Source organism: Scophthalmus maximus, chromosome 16, assembly GCF_022379125.1.
Source record: "Scophthalmus maximus strain ysfricsl-2021 chromosome 16, ASM2237912v1, whole genome shotgun sequence".
Classification (NCBI taxonomy): domain Eukaryota; kingdom Metazoa; phylum Chordata; class Actinopteri; order Pleuronectiformes; family Scophthalmidae; genus Scophthalmus; species Scophthalmus maximus.
The window spans coordinates 15,009,401-15,028,352 of record NC_061530.1 but is presented as its reverse complement, the minus strand read 5'-3'; the positions used below and the strand labels follow the sequence as shown (position 1 = coordinate 15,028,352).

Sequence of the window (18,952 nt, the reverse complement as noted above, 5' to 3'; positions counted from 1 at the left end):
GTCACAATTAATTGTTGCGTACGGGGGGGGGGGGGGGGGGGGGGGGGGGGGCTCCTGGAGTGACACTTGAGGAGTAGTTACAGCATGTGAGCGTATGAAAAGCCTCGATAAGCAGGGGAGTTCGTGTCGAGCCTCACAAGCTGTTTGTGAGACAGAGGAGGGATGCGCCGTGTTTACATTAGTAAGACGGCACATATTTAAAGATAAGCAAGGCTTCGAATTTTGCTCCACTCTCGTCTCGGTGTTTCAAACGGAGCTTCTCCCCCTGAACTCCCTTTGTGTAAATTGATTATGCTTGGTGAACGAGAAAGATAATCTTTATCAACATCTGCCTAGAGAGGAACTGGAGGAAGTGATGACATCAGTTAATCCCTTAACACTTAAAGACGTTTTTCGCAGCTTAGCGCCGATACGCAGAAGAGGATGGTAAACAAACTGCTTCCATGTGCGAAAATTACAGGAGGCTGCACATTATTTTGTCTATAAGTGATCAAGGTTTGTTCAAATCAACTCGAACGTCACACTCGAGTGCGTTATCATGTGACAATGTGCATACACTTGCAAGAAAAATGAAGTCTACTCGAGCGTTAAAGCCCATTTTAGTGGCTGTAAAGCCCGATATGATTCTCATCAATCAGGATTAGTGATTAAACGGCTAACTTTACCTTGCACACCTTGCAAACTTGCACACTAACAGAGCTAGTCACACAGACGACACATATCAACAAGCATGTTAATGTATGAAATGAGGATGAGATTGTTTGCTGCTCATAGAAACTTGAGTGCTGTTGCTATGATAACTGATGCTGCCGTTTATTTTTTTCATCAGGTATCAAAACCAAATCCGAATGAGTCAGCTGTAAGGAGGGGAAAGCAGTTTGTGCAGAATCTTAGTGAGGTAAAAGAGATAAAGAAAAACGTCTGTACACTGATGGTGTAATTATATACATATATATTGCTATACAACAAACATCCACAACATTAAAACCATTTGCCTGTTTCAACGTTGTGATTAATTGGCGTGCTGGTATTTTCTGTTGGTATTTTAAGACGAATATGTCTTCATCGCCACGGATAAATCTAATTTTCATAATCTTTTTTAAAAAAACGACTTATTTCAGCGTTCAGCAACACGAGCCTCAGCCTCTGAAGGGTTGTCGGAGCCTCGTGAGAGCCAACGGGAGCTGGAGCTGAATGCTAACAAGCTGCTCTGAGATGTTGTTCGTCAAGACCGAGAGTTGAAAAGTACTGCGGACGTGCTTGTCGGGGGATTCTCAGTTAGCGGGTACCGTACATGTACAGTACGAATTAGGAGCGTGGAGGCAGAGCTAAGGTGGTTTACTGGTGCTGTTATGAAGGTGGAGGACATGGATCTGTGAGAATTCAGTCTGATCAGTGGAGCACAAAAAAACAATTCACCATATACTGTCAGTATAAAAAAAAGTGGTTTTGCCTTCTGGTCCTCTGCTGCTGCTTTTGGAACAGAAGAGGAAAGTTCGTCAGAGGCCTCCTCTAGATCCTTTGAGTCTTCCCAGCCCTGGAAGTCACCGTCTGAAGTGAAGAACAACTCCTCTCATCAACGTGTTTTATTATTCGCTCTTGCTGTTCTTGCACATGTCCGATTCCCTCGGGAGTCTTCCTTCCGCCACGGTCCAGAGAAGACGCTCTCTGAAAACATCTCTGCACCAAAAACAATCCTTAAAAGCTAATGATGCAAAGCGAGGACACGGCCATTAAACGCGACCTGAGCGAAACCCCATTTCAGCTGAGTGACCATTAGGCCCGGCAGCACATTCATCCTGGTCCTGACATGACTAATGACGACCTCTCGATTAACACATCGCGTCCGGCTTCTTGTGCCGTTGACGTGCACAGCTGGCGGACGCCGCGGGACATTTCTCCCGCTGCGCCGGCTTCCCAGACCTGGAAGCCCCCTGCACACTGTGCCACGTCAACCATTCTGATGCCAGTGTCAGTGTCAGAGTCAGTTCAGCCGGCTAAGCAGCATCACAGGAATGCGCTCCATGCCCCCTGGCGCTATCCAGCCTCGACCAATATTGGTAACCTCAAACTCAAATGAAATCTGGGCACACAGCGCTGGATTGTGTCCATCTCTTTATGGGCATGAAATAGGGAGCGGAGGAAGTGTGAGGCAGAGGGCACGGGGGGGGCTCTCGGTCACAGATTGTTGAGGGAAAAGCCACAATATATCACATTTTACCTCCTCGATCCCACGATCGCTCCTCACGACACAATTTTGTGCCGACAAGTCGTACGCACCATTGAAAGACCTTTTCAATTTGAGTCAAGGTCTCGTGTGTCAAATAAAGCCTAAACGCTGATATCAAGGTAAACGTGTGAATGCACAAGATATCAAGTTTTTCCATTTTATGTCGTGCTGAAGTAAAAAATGTGGATGACATTGTTAGTTTGGTTATAATTGATCACCTCTTTAAAAGAATAAATAATAATATGCCGACTTGGTTCGCAAGGAAGGGAGAGATTGACCTTGCATTGAAAAAACTCTCAAAGGATTCATCATAACAACTGGTGGATGTCCACGTATGTATGAAAGTATTTTCCTTCTTCCTTGAAATAAGATTTACAGAGAGTTGAGGCAAGTTTGACCAAGGCTGGATTAATAGCCAGGCAAAACGGGCAACTGGCCTTAAAACAGACCCAGGCCAATTCTGTGCCTATCTTGTGTCAATTCAATACATTTTGTTTTGGAAGATTTTGACTTTTAACATACAATATCGACTCATTTAGTATTTAAAGGAACATGTTAACATAGATCGCTATGCGTATTCACTCTGTTATTGAGTTAGACGAGAAGATTAATATTTCTGGAAGAAGAGGGAAACGGGCTCATTAAATGATCATGACCCTCGATATAAAAGTATTTTATGACCACATGTCGACCGAACAATTCACCGATTGACTAAGTTGAATTACCGATGGAAAATAATCAGTAGTTGCAGCCTCACATGGAGTTGATTACGGGGATCGAGCTTGTGTCACCTGTAATCTATGCTTTTACTTCTCATGGAAAAAAAGCTTGGTTCTGTGTTTGCACTTGGGTTGGTGCTTGGGATTTTGATGATGCCCCCCCCCCCTAAAAAAAAACTATATTTGACAAAGATTCAGATTATACACCTCTGATGTGAGTCACACGTACACGTCTCCTCTCGGTGCTGCCAACTAATAAATTAGGAATGAAATGGAGCAAGTTTTAAATCCAAATTGCACCCGCCTCCTTCCCCCCGAGGCCCCTCGGGCCATCCGTCAGTGACCCGTCTGGGGAGCCCAGTGTCTTTGGCACCGCCGGGCCTCGTGGCATCGGCTCAATTGCAGCAATTTTCCTTCCATATTGTTTCCGACTCCACGCTGTTTAATTGAGTCACTAATTTCACCGTCTAATTCAGTTATGGCTGCGGCCAAGCCAGTCTTAGCTGGCATGAATATTGGAGAAACACTGGCCTACCGCCAGCAACGCTTCCTAATGCCGCGAAATAAAATCTGATTGGTCATCAGTGCATCTGTTCCACTTGTAGGATTCATTTGTGCAGTGTGTGTGACTATCAGGCTATCTGAGTGTGTGTGTGTTTGTCTGTGTGTGTGTGGGGGGGGGGGGCGGTTGCTGCTGACAAACACAACAAAAAAAGATGAATGAAGTAAGGAGAAATAAATGATTAGTGTGAGATCTTATCTCCCCTTTAACTCCTTCTCTCCCTCCTCCCTCCCTCCCTCCCTCCCTCCCCCTGTCCTCTCTCCTCCTCTCTCCCTCTCCTCCTCTCTGCCTCTCATTTCCATTTGGTCTGCGGGAGCAGCGGCAACACTCTTGTGCGTGGATCCTTGGCGAGAGGACAGCAGCAGCAGCAGCAGCAGCATCAGCATCAGCATCAAAATCAGCATCAGCATCAGCAGCAGCATCAGCAGCAGCATCAGCAGCAGCAGGAGGAGGAGGATACATCCCGGACCAAACTGCCCCGAGCATCATGGTCGCTGTGAGAATCGTCGCCTGCCTGTCCCTGCTGGTGGGCGCCTCGCTCCAGGTGGACGTGAAAAGTGGCCAAGACGAAGCCGGCAAAGCGGGGAATTTCATGGAGGACGAGCAATGGCTGTCAACCATCTCCCAGTACAGTCGCAAGCTCAAGCACTGGAATCGCTTCAGAGACGTGAGTGGCGTGTGTGTGTGTGTGTGTGTGTGTGTGTGTCCTCTCTGATCGTCCGTGCAGCTGCTCGAGGTGCTGCCCGCTGAGGTTGTGTTCGCAGGTGATGTTTTTAATTTTTTTTTAATTTTTTCTATTATTTTTTGGCGCACAGTGAACCGACGCTCGGAAGCGCACGTGCACGCACACAGAAGCAGTTTGTGCACATCATGAATACTTTTTAAAATAAAACCACAAAAAAAGGAGGAGGAAATATAACGTAGGGCAGATCGTTGGCACGGATTGGTGCGCGTGCGCGTGCACGGGACTGCTCGCGCCTCGTGAAATGTTTCATAAATTCTCCTTGTCCCCACCCAAGGTGCCTTATTACCTGATGATATGTCATGAATCGACAACCCCCCCCTCACAAAAAATGACAGGCTTGCCAAAAAAACAAGGAGCAACTATTTTAACATGTGTTTCTATGCTTAAATTGACACTTTTAATAAGAGAGTGAATAGGCTACAATTGCAAACTCAGAGGACTTAGTATCACGAGTCTCCAAAGCCGTCTCCAAGCTCCTTCTGGGGAACTGTGATGTTCCGAACCAGAACAGTGTCTGTATTTCGCATCAATACTCTCTATTGATCTGCAACATGAAATGCAGGGCTTCGCAGTTCGGAGGCTTCCAGAGCAAAACCACACAGCAAGACATCAGCTCCAAAATCACAAGTATCAAGTACAAGGGAGCAAACAATTCTTGTTCCAATCTGGATTGTCCAGATTATCACTTCTGCTTTGTGTATTCTGCTCAGTCATGCACGGAGCGATTGTAGATGTTCAATAAATTAATTTACAAAATCGCAGACAGTATAAATCTCGTGCTGACCTGAATTTAGCCATGTGGTAATTGGAGCTGAAATGATTAATTGGTTTGTTGATTCGACAGAAAATGAATCTGCGACCAGCTGAAATGCCAACATTTTGCCTGTTCTTTCTCAAATGTCAGCTCCTGCTGCCTTTTCTTTTGGGATTGTAAATAGACTACGTGTGGCTTTTGAGACGAGACAAACCCTTTCAATACATCTCTGTAGGCTGTATGAGAAACCATGAACAGCAGTTTCATCCCTTTTCTTTTGACTTCAAAAGAAAGAACATCCAGAAAATAACCAGCAGATGAATCATAAAACGAAAACAACTGTTTGTGGAATTATTAGATGGTTTGAAGTCCATACTCTGAAACGGAAGAAAAGGACATTTAATTATAGTACTCAGTGAGCACTCTAATCCAGGTTACAGGTGAGTGCTATAATAAAATCCTTAATAATATCGGACTCAAGGATGAATTGAATCGATTTTGGACGTCAAAGGTCAAGGTCATCGTGACCTCACAAAACACGTCTTCGGCCATTGCTCAAGATTTCACACACTAGCCATGAGGGCATTTAACACCAATGTCCAATAAGGTAAAATGATGAAGTGATGACAGTTTATATCCAAAAGGTCAAAGGTCAACTTCACTCTGACGTCATCATTTCTGGCTTATATTCAATACTAAACCTCAGGAAGAGGAGGGGAGAGTGTGAACATGGTGCCTGCATCTTGACTGGTTGGTGGAAGGGATACAACGAGGAGGTGGAAATTCTAGTCGGTTAATCCACTGAAGTAATTACTCCGTAAATCATAATGAAGCTAAAGCTTGTTAATCCAATACAGCCATATAGCTCATGAAATTGCACCACTGCACACAACAGCACAATATGAACAGGGATATCACAGGAATAGCTACTTCAGTGTCAACAGAATGCCCAACTGTTATTCACTAATCCAGCTCTGAGAGGGTGAGAAATTAATTTTTCTCTCATGCCATCAAACTGTTCGATGCTCAGGATGAGCCAGCTGATCTTCAGTCTTTCATTTAACATTAGTGGGTAATGACAGCGATCGTGTTTTATCCCTTGAAGATTGTGTGGGATGATGATGTCGCCTGGATGTCCACCACGCTGTGACTGGTGTTCATTGTTTTTTTGTGAGCCTGTGAATGGCCTTGTAGTATGATCTTTATATATTTTTTGTGTTTCAACTGGCTTTATCAGCAATTAATTTACGATTTAATACATTGGTGCCTCAATATAGGACATTTGCTGATACTGAGTACAGATCTGATACTGTCTTTTCTCCAAATTTAGATTCTGTACACCTCACTGTAAACAACTCATTGGAATTAATTAATGTGATATGTATCCAGGGAATTTTACTTAAAATGAAACTGCTGTGGAAACACAAACCTTGGCAAACCAGATCAGTGCATCTCATATAGCAGAATCTGTACTGGTATACGGTTTTCCTTCCATCCCATGGCGTTTAGCGCACAAACCCCACACTTTGTCCAAAAGGTCTGGGTGTGCCACATCGATGCAGCGATGACGGCTCCTTGGTTCTTAAGGACAGACGACGTGGCATGAATCTGGATGCCAGACATGTCAGAGGAGGAGTCGATAAGCACAGCTCAGATCCAAGCCTCTGCTCTGACAAGCAGATGGTTGTTTGATCTCATAGCTGAGAAATATCACCCCAGACACGTCGCCTTTTCAGTGTCGCCCCAAACAGTAGCTGCATTACCTTTGGCCGAGCTTGGTGACGTGGCAGGAATGTGTCGGACAGGTCTGGAGCCCCGGGGGCACAGAAGGGCCCTGGTAAAGAAATTTCTAGTTGAATTGCAAATGTGTGCTGTCATGCAAATGGGAATATTTTTCTGGGTTTTGGAGGGGCTTGCATCACCTGTCTGATTGGATGGAGCCTGAAGCGGCACATCCACTATCCAGAGACGATTCGTTAGAGATATCCAGCGGTTGGGCATCTATCTGTATTTAGCGGCATATTGAATCTAACACTTGACACTTGCAAATGTTGGAGGATATCTTGTGATGTGATTAAAACAAAAATGATAATGAATGATACAGCGAGGTGGCATAAGCACTGTCATCAGTGCCACAGCTCATCCAGGGACACAAAAGATGTTTTATTCAGTGAATCTATATGACATCAAGACAAAGTGAAAAAATCTAATCACAATCTTTATTTTTGGTCCAAAACAATTACTTCGTATAAAATTGTATAAAACTGAGGATAAAGTAAAAATCTATTGAAATCATTTAAATTTAATTAATGATTCAGTTTTAATATTTTTGTGGTTGCCTAACTAATATACTGTAGTATCATTCATTCACCTCTAACGTCTGACTTTTTCTCGTTTTATAACTTCGGGTCCCAGTGGATTAATTAGTTTCTTCCGCAGCAGATCATTAGAAAAAGTCTTTTAAATGTCAAAGTGAAAAACAAATCTGTTGATCAGTTTCATTAAAGTTTTATTAATCTGCTGTGATTCAGATTCATGAAACCATAAAAGATGAAGAAGTCACAGCTGGGGGGTGGATAACCACTGTGTGTGTGTGTGTGTGTGTGTGTGTTTGTGTGTGTGTGCGTGTGTGTGTGTGTGTGTGTGGTGATATTTAGTCAAGACCTCCTTGGTTTTGCATTGATATTTACATTAAAAGGTGAAGTTATTACAGCATCGTGTTGAAGCTTTATAGCATGAAGAAAAAACTGCATGTAAAAAGATGTATAGAATATGATTAAAAAAATATTGAATCTGCTTTCAAAAATGTTCACTCTTGCTGCCATGAAAGGAAATATAGGCAGCCCCATGTTGATATGTTGTAGTTGAAGGTGACAACAGATAAAAAGAAATTCTGAAATGATGTTTTCAGTTTTGACATGCTTTTTTTGACACTTACTAACTCTGCAATTTGTTTGGCTAATGAGATTCTCTTTGTGCTTATTAAATCCAAACACAAACAGAAATGTTAAAATGAATATTTGTGTTGTGAATAATTGAATTTGTAATTATTTCTCTGCGACCACTGGCGCTGACTAGCACCAAAAAGAAAAGCGAATCATTTAGCTTTGGGCTCCTTTTTACTTCTACGGAGCTTTTTTTCATTTTTTCGTTTTGCTCAGGCTTAAAGGAAGATTGGCAAGATGTTCATGAGTATTTAAATAGCTGTGTAGATTTGATTCACTGTCAATCAACATGGTTTTGACTGGAGTTTGCTCGGTTGCATTGTTCGTGTTCTTGCTCAGCCCTAGTTTCTTTGAGCGGATCTCATCAAAAACTCAAGGGAGATGTTAAGCCCTTGCAAATGAGGAGACGTGACCCTGCGGGGAGACAGACAGCCATGTTGCTTTCTGGTTCTCAGATAGGACTATAATCAGATAGCACTATAATCAGGTAGGACTATAATCTGCTGTTGCGGGGTTGTGAGATACGCCGTCGGATATGTGTCGCGGCTGTGTTTGTTTACAAGCTGTCAAACAGGTGGCGGGAAAACAGAGAGCAGAAATATTCATATTTCATCTAAATGAGTGGAAAAAAATTAGCATGTGTGCTTTATTTAAAACGCGGTGACGACGGTTTGATAGATCTGACTGGTGTTCAGATTTGACCAGTGCACGTGTGATTATCCAGCGTGGAGAAGTAATGAGGGAACGTTGAGAGGAAGAACAATGAGACCCGACAGCCTCAGAGGCAGGAAGTCGGGATAATCCACAGCCCGTTACAGGGTGTTACACAAGCCCCATCGCGACCGCCGTCGACGTTCATGCTGTGCACTCGCAAATGTCAAAACATCAAATCCCCCCGTGTGGATTCGCCCAAACAGAAGTCACCTTCACGAAGCAGGTTCCACATGCACAGGCCTCCAAATTGAGCCGAGCCATAATTAGCAGATTGCATCTTCCCGGATCCGCTCATCAGTTAAAGAGCTTCTTTAACTGATTTTATTCCACTTTGCATTCTGGTGCGTTCAGGTGGACCCGCTCAGCGGGAGCTCAGGCCACCGCTCTTGTGAACAATACTGCTCATTCAAGGCCAGATTCCCCCGTCTCGCACTCTGTCTCTCCGAGCAGTGCGAGAGGGGGAAGTCATTAATGAGCGGTGCAGCCGTTCAGCCAACCACAGAGGGCTGTTTAAGGTTCGCACCTGCGTCGCTACCAGCGGGGTTTTTAATGAGGGAAAAATAAGTACATCCCTTTCAGGTAATGGCTCCTCCGCTCCCTTTGGTTGTTAAGATTAGCACAGAGCGATGGGGGGAAATACCAGTGACCATTAGCCTCATTGGTGATCATGATTTTATGTGATTTAGGACAGTAGTGAGTAAATATTAGATCTTAATGAGCGGTTGATTTTTAAACCCCTCAGCGTGTTTAAATCTATATCCTTAATATACATGCAGGGATGTCTGAAGAAAGAGAGAGTGTTTTATGTATTGAACATGTGTACATGTAAATTCATTTTTTGACCTGGTGCTACGTGAAACTATTAATTATGTGGAGGAAAATAATGTCCGAATGAGATTCAATTTTGAGACATTTGACATCTTAGCACTGTGATGTTAGCAGTAAGCAGTCAGTCAGCAGTGTACTTTTACAAAGATGTTGTAGACTGTAGGTTGAATGTCAATAATGAAAAATATAGTGAACAATTCCCCTCACACATTTTCACAAAATACAAAAATACACTAAGATACAAAGACTTTTCATTTTACGCTTGTCATTTCAGGACTCAACTACACCCACATTGACATATAAGCGCTTAATTTTGGACAAACATAAGTTAAAGACAGTAAGCAAGTATGATGAACTAATGAGCGACATGCTGATTTATCCAAACATGAATCAGAGTCATTATGATTTCTGTTAGTGAGATGGCCAAGTCACCGCTACACCGACTCGGCTCCGCTGTGAGGCCTCTTTGATAAAACACAAGACCAGGATTCACAAGACGAACGCTGACGCCGTTGCTACCTTCAGCTCAAAGTCACACCGCCAGCCGCGGCTTTTTTCCTGCTCCTGTCGTCAACCTCAGCCATTTATTAGCCTCCCCCCACGGGATTTGTGCTCCTGCACTAACAGCCAGGGTAATTACGGATATGGAAAAATCAGGGGTGTAAGAGCAATTGTTGAAAATATGAAAATGAGGCCTCCTTCCAATTAAAAGTAAAAGGAAGTGCGGGGGTTGGACAAATTTAGACGAGAGGAACCATAACAGTTAAATGAGCTGTTAGTTATCGATATTTCCTCTGCCGTGTGAATCTGGAGATCAACCTATCACATCAACTGTCTGTGGAGATCTGCTCCCATTGCTCGCTAATGAGATCAAAAAGGCAGAAGTGGTGCAGAGAGACGCCTTCTCGCTTCTCGTCGTCACCACGTACGTGCACTGGACGTGTGGCTGGAGGGGATTCGCTGTGTGTTGGGACTGGTCAGCTGCGATTTCACAGAAGAACCCTACTGGTTTCCCAAACACAACTCCCCGTTGAGTGGAGAGGCCGTTCTGTGTTGTCGATCCCGTGGAAAAGCCAGAAGGCAATTTGTGCATGGCAAAAAAAAAACGAAAAACAAAGGAAAACGCAGAGAGAAGCTCAACCGCTGCCTTAAAAGCTTTTTTTCATAAACAACGCCATGTTTCTACAGCTCACAGATTATTATTATTTTTTTTTTTTTTTTTTACAAATACACAAAATCTCTTTCCTTCTCGGGCCACGGCCGAGGAACAAGGAAGCTGTACTTGTCGTGACGGGACAAGTACACGGACTACACCGATCACGGACTGATCGGGACGCAGATCAGTGTGTTTCATGATGGAGCCCGCGTGCACCTACTGCATCAGTGTATTAACGCACACACCGACAGCAATGTGAGTTGCTGAAATGTCAAGCTGAATAATTAGCCGTTCCGAGGTTCTTCTTCTGGCTCTTTTCTCTTCATGCATTATTTATAGTGGCATCTGCCGGAGCGTCGTCTCTGTGCTGGTGAAGCTCCTCCATGCCTCGCTGCAGGCAGAGCGATAAGCGCTGCCACTCCGCTCGCGTGTCTTGTCGTCATTCATAGCTGGCGCGATGGCACGCCCAAGTCTCAATCGATGATGCAGCTTTTTTGGAGAAACAAACTGAACTCTGTGTCATCGCCGACGACGAGTCGACAGTGGAAACTTTTAGAAAGGCTGGGTTTCTATTGTTCACAGGGTCTCCTATTGCTTCTGCCAGTGTGTTGGCTGTAGGCGTTCTGGAGGCCATGAATAATAATAATTACATAAAGTGAAGGGACAGAAACAACAACTTAGAGTCTACAGCCATGCTAGGTGGTGACGGGGTTGTAGTTAATGTCATGGTTTAGTAGGTATTGCACAAATTAAAATTTTTGACCATATGTTGTCGCCAGGATAATGTCTGTATACCCAATTTTAATACAAATTATTCTAATAGTAGTAGTAGTAAAAATAGAGGGGGCATTCCAGTTGCAATTTCTCCCTCGGGGCTCGGTAATCCCGAGTTCCGAGGTTATAATGGAACATCAACACCGACTTCCGACTTCCGAGGTCAATTGAACGTCATAAGGTGCAAAAAGAGAAATCAAAAAATACAGCAAAAAGGAAAAATGGAATACAAATGAATGGCCAGCCCAAAAACAAAGTGGAATATTCATAGCAATACAACACATTCTCTTCATATTAGTAAAATGTAATATTTGATGAGAGCCATAAGAGGCTGAGTTTAGATTTTGTTTCAATATATTATCGTGCTGGGTTGTATAGAACAGATAATTGAACCCTTCTCCTTCTGGGTAACATTTCGATTAACAAAAATCTATTGATGCTCGGGGTTGGAAAAATTTGAATCTAATATTCTGTATATCATTACAAACACGAGGAACTTGACAACGAGAATTGCACCTTTATTGACATTTAGGATTTCATCTGCCACTCGACTACAACGACGCACCTATCTGTTTATCTCCACTGACCTTTATTGTGATCACTTACAGACACAAGGCACCTGCTCCCAGAAATAAAGTCACGGGACGTGTTATTTGAGTGGGAATTATTAAACCTGGAAAAAAAAAAAAAGGGCTTACAAACCTAACAGTGCGTACACATTATTATCCAGGTGGAAATATATTGCTGTCCTGAATATATTCTGGTCTGCCTTGGGTGTTTTTGAAAATATCTTTGATAGATGTGTGTTTGCGGCCCCCATTAATGTTACAGGACCAAGCAGCACTAAACTCACGGTCTGAGCAAACACAGTCGTATCGTTTGTGTTCGGCAACAATAGGTGTAACAATGCGAGGTGCACGAGTTCTCTTTGCTTCGGGCCACAAATCACTCCCTGTTGTAACGGCAGAGCGAGCGCTGTACAATCTGGGCTGGGGAGCTACAAAAAAGAATCAGCCTCTTTTTTTTTTTTTTTTACTGTTTTCCGCGTGCTTGATTTTAACGTTGGACAAGATTGGCGCCTGCTCGTCTTTGGCCCGAGTGTCCCTGAGCTCCACGACAGAATCAGAATCAGAATCAATTTTTTTTTTTTATTGCTAGGTAGGTAACAGGTTACATACGAGGATTTATTTTTGGTGTTATTAAGGGGCATGTAGCAGTCAACATATATACACAGAATTAGAAAAATAGAATAAAATAAAATAAAATAAAATAAAATAAAATAAAATTCACACTATTTACAATAAATGTACGATCAATGTCGGAGTCACAGATGGTTCAATGTGAGTGTGGTGGATTACGTTTATATAACGTGTAATGTCCATGGGGAAGGAAGGGAGGTGTCAGTGGGGGTCCACGTGGAGGAGCCGCGAGAGCTGGGCCCCCTCTCCGTATTGAGGGCATGTTAGGAAGGACCTGTGATGTGCACAAGCTGTTTCGAGCATGAGGTGGATGTTTTTGTTAGTGTGTGTGTGTGTGTGTGTGTAGGAGAGAGAGTAAGAGATACTCTTAATTTGTCGCGTTGGCAGGATCATGGATACGCACTACAAAGTCATATTGAAATGACCTTAATCAAGCAAATCGAATGGCGGGGATGGCGGGCACAGCTAAGGCTCTAATAGCTTTTTTCTCAGTTGAAAGAACCCCGACAGAATCTCATTTGTGCGTGATGTAGTCCTTCCCAAAGCCATAACGTGACATCTCAATGTGGCTCTCCGTTTTACTGTAATATCCTGCTGCCATTGCCGCAGATTAGCATTATCAGCAGCCACAACAAACCCAATTTGTTCTCATTGCCGTGGCAGACGGGGGGAATTAAATGTAATCAGCCAACTAGCATATTTAGCTTGGCTACCCCTGTGAGCTGTCTCACCCTGATCCCTGCGGCATTTCAAATGGGATGGTTATCATCATTATCTTCTCTTAACCACGCCGCCGGTCTCCAAATCTCGTGTGTCTGAGGGTTGTAACGGAGCTCGGCAGCTTGAATGGACTTGTCATTGCAGCCTAATTCATTTAAACAACAGGAGTGGCTGTTAAGAATTCGGGCAAATGGCAAAAAAACATCATAATCATAGCACAGACTAGACAGTGGTAAAATGATATTGTTCTTTTGGAGGTTTGCTGATGAACTGCAGCATGCTCAAATGGTTCCACAGCTTGTAAATACAATGAAATCTTTTATGCGGATATTTGACTGTATTTTTATCCGTCAGCTTAATGCAATAAAAAAGAAAAAAAGCACCAATACATTGGCCTGCCGCTCAATGCTCTCAATATATTTCTGCTGAGGACATTAAATCCTTTCCCTTTCAGTTTAAAAAAAGGAACTTGATCATTTCTGCAAAAAGCTGGGCCCTGCAGAATAAAGCAAACTTATTTCAATGGGAGTTAATTCAGAATTTGGTGGGGACTATTTTAAGTAGCGCATTAATACACAATTGGTGCTGTAGTGAGATTTCATTTCAGGTGTATGTTAGCGTGGTCGCAGACGTCTGACTCACTGCACACATCTCCAAATAGGTCCGGTGGTTGTGCACATTGTTGGTCATTGTCAGCGGATGGACAAACAACTGACCAATCTGAGCTTTGCAGATGAAATCCTGCACAGCTTGCTGGCCACCTATAGCCACATCCACGAAAAATAGCGTCAGGAAAATGGCCACAAAAAAAGGATGCAAGGACGGATGAGATGGAGGCAACGGGAATGTTCTTGTCAGTCGACTTGGAGAAATAAAATCGTTCAATGGAAATGGTCTGGTTTACTACCATGGAAAACTATTTCAACCAAGTTAACAGTGACACATCAGTGTATTTATTGATACAATAGCACAGGTCATTATGTGTGCCGTTTCTTGGGATTCACCAAAACTGCTGCATGTTTAAGTCGATTTATAAAACAAGATACAAAAATGCCTTGATAGCAGCTCGGTAAGACACATTGAAAATACATAATGCATGCCTGAGGCTTTATTTGTGCAATGGGTTTGGCTTTCTTCCTTAGATCAAATCAAATTTCATGGAGACAGGCAGACCTGAATCTGGTCCCTGAAACGTCTGTTTAATCCCTGAAAATTTCAAAAAATCCACCACAACTCTGATATATAGTTTGTATTTTAAGCGGCAAAACCTGCGAGGCTTGTTTGTCAGAGTCTGTTGGAAGGGGGATTTATTTTCCCAGCCTCTGCCACGTTTGCTATTGATTTAAGTTTTGTGGTTTAGATGAGTATGCGAAAAACGAAAAAAAAAAAATCGAGATCTAAGCTTTTTCTTCTATTCATGCATGCTGATAAGTTTGCGTGTTTGCAGATCAATATTAATGAGTCTAAGAGAAAACAGAAATCTGGCATGAAGTGTTTTTTGTTTCCGTGGAGCCAAATGCTTGGGCTTGTCCTATTATGTTTTTGTCTTCTGCTACTATTGTATGCAGAAGCAGCATGGCTCAGCAGAGTAAAGGAGGCCTGCATAAGCTGCAAGCTCCCTAGGGCATCTGTGTGGAGCTCAACCTGAAGGCTCTCGCCTCGTCTTTCTGCTTCTTTGTTTTGCAAATGGGTGGTGGTGGGGGGGAGTCTGCTGCACAGACTCCGGCGTTCCGGGGTTCTGCTTGGCTCAGCAGTGGGGTCCAACCGAATCCATTCATTGCGCGTCCGCTCCGTCCTCCTCCTCTCCAATTACTGCATCTCTCAGAGCATGCGATGCCATGATTCGACTGTGGAGTCTGTCCGGGGAAAGTGAGCCCGGCTGCTGTCTCACGTGCCTCTTCAGCTGGGATTTTAGGGGACCACAGCTGAAGAGCTCCCGAGAATGGAGAAGGTTCATTTCTGTGATGCAACTTTCTGAAATGTAGCCTAATGTGCCGGTGGCAGCAGATCCAAAAGAAAAAAAACTCTCCTCTGTAATGTCTTTGAAGACCCTCGTTTCAGGTTGAAAACTATCTTCTTCTTTTTTTTACTACACATAAACCGGCCTGTGATCTGATTAGAAAATAAATAAATGTCATTGCCGGTTAGTTAAATCCTCCGCATCAAATTGCAAGACCTAAACTCCCCAGTCAGCCCGGCGATTTCTGCATTTCAGCGCAGTGCAAATGTTTCAGATGGATGCACGCTCGACAGTCGGCTTCTCCGTGGCTTCTCCGTGGCTCAGGAAGGGAGAGACGTGCCCTTCAGTGAGCAGAGATGGCTGCAGATTGTGCCCCGTGCCGTACTGCATTGCAGGCAGGCGTCTTACCTTGTGAAACAACATGCGTCCCCTCGCCTGCAGGCCCCCGAGCACTCTGGCTCAGATGATCAATTTGATCCAGCTCTGTGTCGCTGGGCTGCGACTTAATCCCATAATGCTCTGGTGTTTTGTTGCAAGGGAGACACCCCCATTTTTCTCTCTGTGGGTTTCTTATTTTATCTCTGGAGTGTGATGAAAATTCTCATGCTTGCCTGTACTGTATATATATATATATATATATATATATATATATATATATGGCATGTCATCACCTCAAACAGTCTGTAATAAAACCATAGATCATGTTAATGTCCGTCAGAGTGAATGTGGTGTAGACATCGAAGACCTGTCACGGTTCAATAAGAGCAAACTGAGGAAACATTTCCTTACGCCACCATAGGAACCACATGTGTGGGTATATGGATTGATATATCAAATTATATATATATTTAAAAAAGAATGACCTTGATTTTCTTTTCTGTGTGACTTCCATCTCATGTCTAAGTGAATATGTAGTGTTTTGCCACTTTAAAGCCAGCGGGTTCGGGCCAAAAGACAGTGTCATTTTGGAACACTAATGCATTTCTAAGTGGTTCAATCTGCGGTGGGTCTGCGCCATTAGTGTCTGCCATTTCTCCCTCGTTTTCAAAGGCGGCGGGGTACAAACAGAGCGAGACATTACCTCCACCACTCAAGCCCCAGCATGCTGAACTGGAGAGCCATAATGACCCGGCAACGGTGAGATGCTCACCCGCTGCTCTCCGGTAACTACAGGGAGACAGAGGGCGGGATGTAGATTCACTGCAGCCTCCGCCTGTGTGCCCTTTTGGGGCGATTCAAAGTACGGAGACGTGGCTAATTCGGCTACATTAATCAGGTCGAAGCACATTACTGCGCCAACGACCGCAAAAAGGGGTTACGGCGAGCTGACAATGTCCTGCCAGTCAGCGAGGCAGATCCACCTCGGTGATCTGATAGGATGACAGGGCCCAGGCCCAGAGCAGAGCAATCAGCCGAGGAAAGCCCCTCGCAGGTCTGCGTTCATTACAGACATGACCCGGCTCTCCAGTCCATCCATCAGCCCGTGTTTATCCAGCCACTGCCGGAGTGAATTACTTCACGAGGCCTGATTAAACGACAACTGGAGGGAATTCAAAATGTCCAGATCGTCGTTTAACATCTAACTCATATCCCGCTGCTCAAGTTAGGTCTCTGCTGCAAATATCGTCTTCAGAATATCAATCAGCACCACTGCGGAGGATGAAGCACAGTCATTGCCCTGACGGATAAGGATTTCATCTTGAAAAGCAGCCTCTGGACTGCAACTCTTGAAATGCGTATGAGTTCAGCTGCACTTTTGAAGGCGTTTCCAACACTTGTTTGCTGTTGGGATGTTTATAAATCTGTCTACAAATCTGCATCTGAACCCCTCCATCCCTCCGAAAAACACATACATCCTGCCTGAGAAGGGAATTTGGCCGAACCATGATGAGTGGGTTATTTCAGTTGATCGTGTTTGCTGTATAGTGCCACCGAAAAGCAGAAATGCCTCCAAATTTTGCAGGCTCACTTGAAGCATGTGTCAAATGGGCCATTCAAGTTTGGAAGCCACTTTGTGGGAAATGGCTTGTAGTGTTTCATCATCCAGTTGTGTTATGGCAGAAGTTTGGAAAGGATTGGGTGAAATCTGTCGTGGAGGACGAGCAGTGGGGAGAAAGTGTTTAGCACGAAACGAAACAACAGGAAGTCTATTAAGTAGAAAGTGACCCAGCTGCCGGGATTCATCTAGAGACCATAGAATTTAGGGGAAACAAATGATCTTCTGCTCCTAACAATTCGGGAGTTTCATCAAAAATGTAAATTGTCATAATTGGCCACTCACTGCTGCCGTCAGATCTGGATGTACAGCAGCAAACAAATTACAGTATGTGTTCCTATTGTGGCCTGAATCAAATTTTCACCAAAATATCACTGCCACAAAGGAATTACGTTGAAACTTGGGAAATCCACTCCACTGTATTGATCTTTTTCTCTCCTCACTTACTGCCAAAAAGCCAGTGGACGTATTTCCCAAAAATGTCCAACGGTTACTAATAAGGCAGGGTGACCTTTTTTATTGGAACACACTGTTCGGATACAGTATCCATACGTAAGGAATCAATCCATAAACGAATTATGAATATATTTTTCTGAAGAAGTTTAGGAAATATGACGTCCTGTGGCCAGAGAATGAGCTCATTATCTTTTCAGCTGTAGATGAGATGAAAGATTAATAATGTGTGTTTCAAATGTTTTGAGTACTCTCGCAGCAGACGAGGGTTGAAGGGGTGTGTGTGTGTGTGTGTGTGTGTGTGTGTGTGTGTGTGTGTGTGTGTGTGTGTGTGTGTGTGTGTGTGTGTGTGTGTGTGTGTGTGTGTGTGTGTGTGTGTGTGTGTGTGTGTGTGTGTGTGTGTGCACAGACTGTACCTGACCCTGTCACATTACGGGGACAGATGAGCTGCAGTGATGGAGCGAGCGAGCTACATGCACGCGACGGATCATTGCAGCAGGGCGAGGAGATGCAGATTTCCACCGTGACATTTCTTTTCCTCCGTTGAGCTGAGGTGAGGTTGTGCTCCAACAGCTCTCGATTTGAACGCCCTGAAGCATGCCAGCTTCTCTCCAACATTTTTGCTTGGGTTTTCTTTTTTTTTCCCTTTAAAAAAAAAAATCTACTCTAGATTACTACTTAGTTTGTATTCCGCTTCAAAGCTTCCAAGGATAGGGCGTCTCTGGTGAATTGCATTTGACCCCCAACACTCGAGCTGTGGCGCAATAGGAGCAAGTATTAAAGAAGCCTCGACACAAAAAAACATTTCAGATACAAATTCCATTACACTGAGTATCTGCATAAAAATGTGATGCATATATTTTACCACCTTCAAATCACACGATGACAATGTTCGTGAAATCGATTCACATGACTCATCAGGTACATGTTCCAGCTCTAACTTTGTGAGCGGTAAAAAGCATTTTCAAAGGCATTGGACACATATGAGAGCAACTCTTCCGAGGAGAAGTGCTGGTTTGTAGTAAGACATTTTTCAAACGTGGAAAGAGGTTTGTAGTGTGTCAGAAAACATTGATTTCCTTTTTTTGGTTTTTTTACTGTCTAGAGGGAGTTTCTGACACGTTCCAACACCTTCCAGCAAAACCCCTTTTTTGTTGGCACTCGTCGACACATTAATCTATTAAATTCCCATAACCA

The 18,952-nt window shown here is 43.7% G+C and overlaps 1 protein-coding gene across 1 annotated transcript in view; it reads left to right on the top strand.

Annotated features, from left to right (window-relative positions):
- Positions 1–3,824: 3,824 nt before the first annotated feature.
- LOC118287104 (testican-2-like) overlaps positions 3,825–18,952 on the top strand; it is a 35,848-nt gene continuing 20,720 nt past the window's right edge. Inside the window, exon 1 of the mRNA XM_035611904.2 lies at positions 3,825–4,178. Within this exon, the coding sequence (XP_035467797.1) occupies positions 3,999–4,178 (180 nt within the window). The 5' untranslated portion in view covers positions 3,825–3,998. The remainder of the gene's footprint in view (positions 4,179–18,952) is intronic.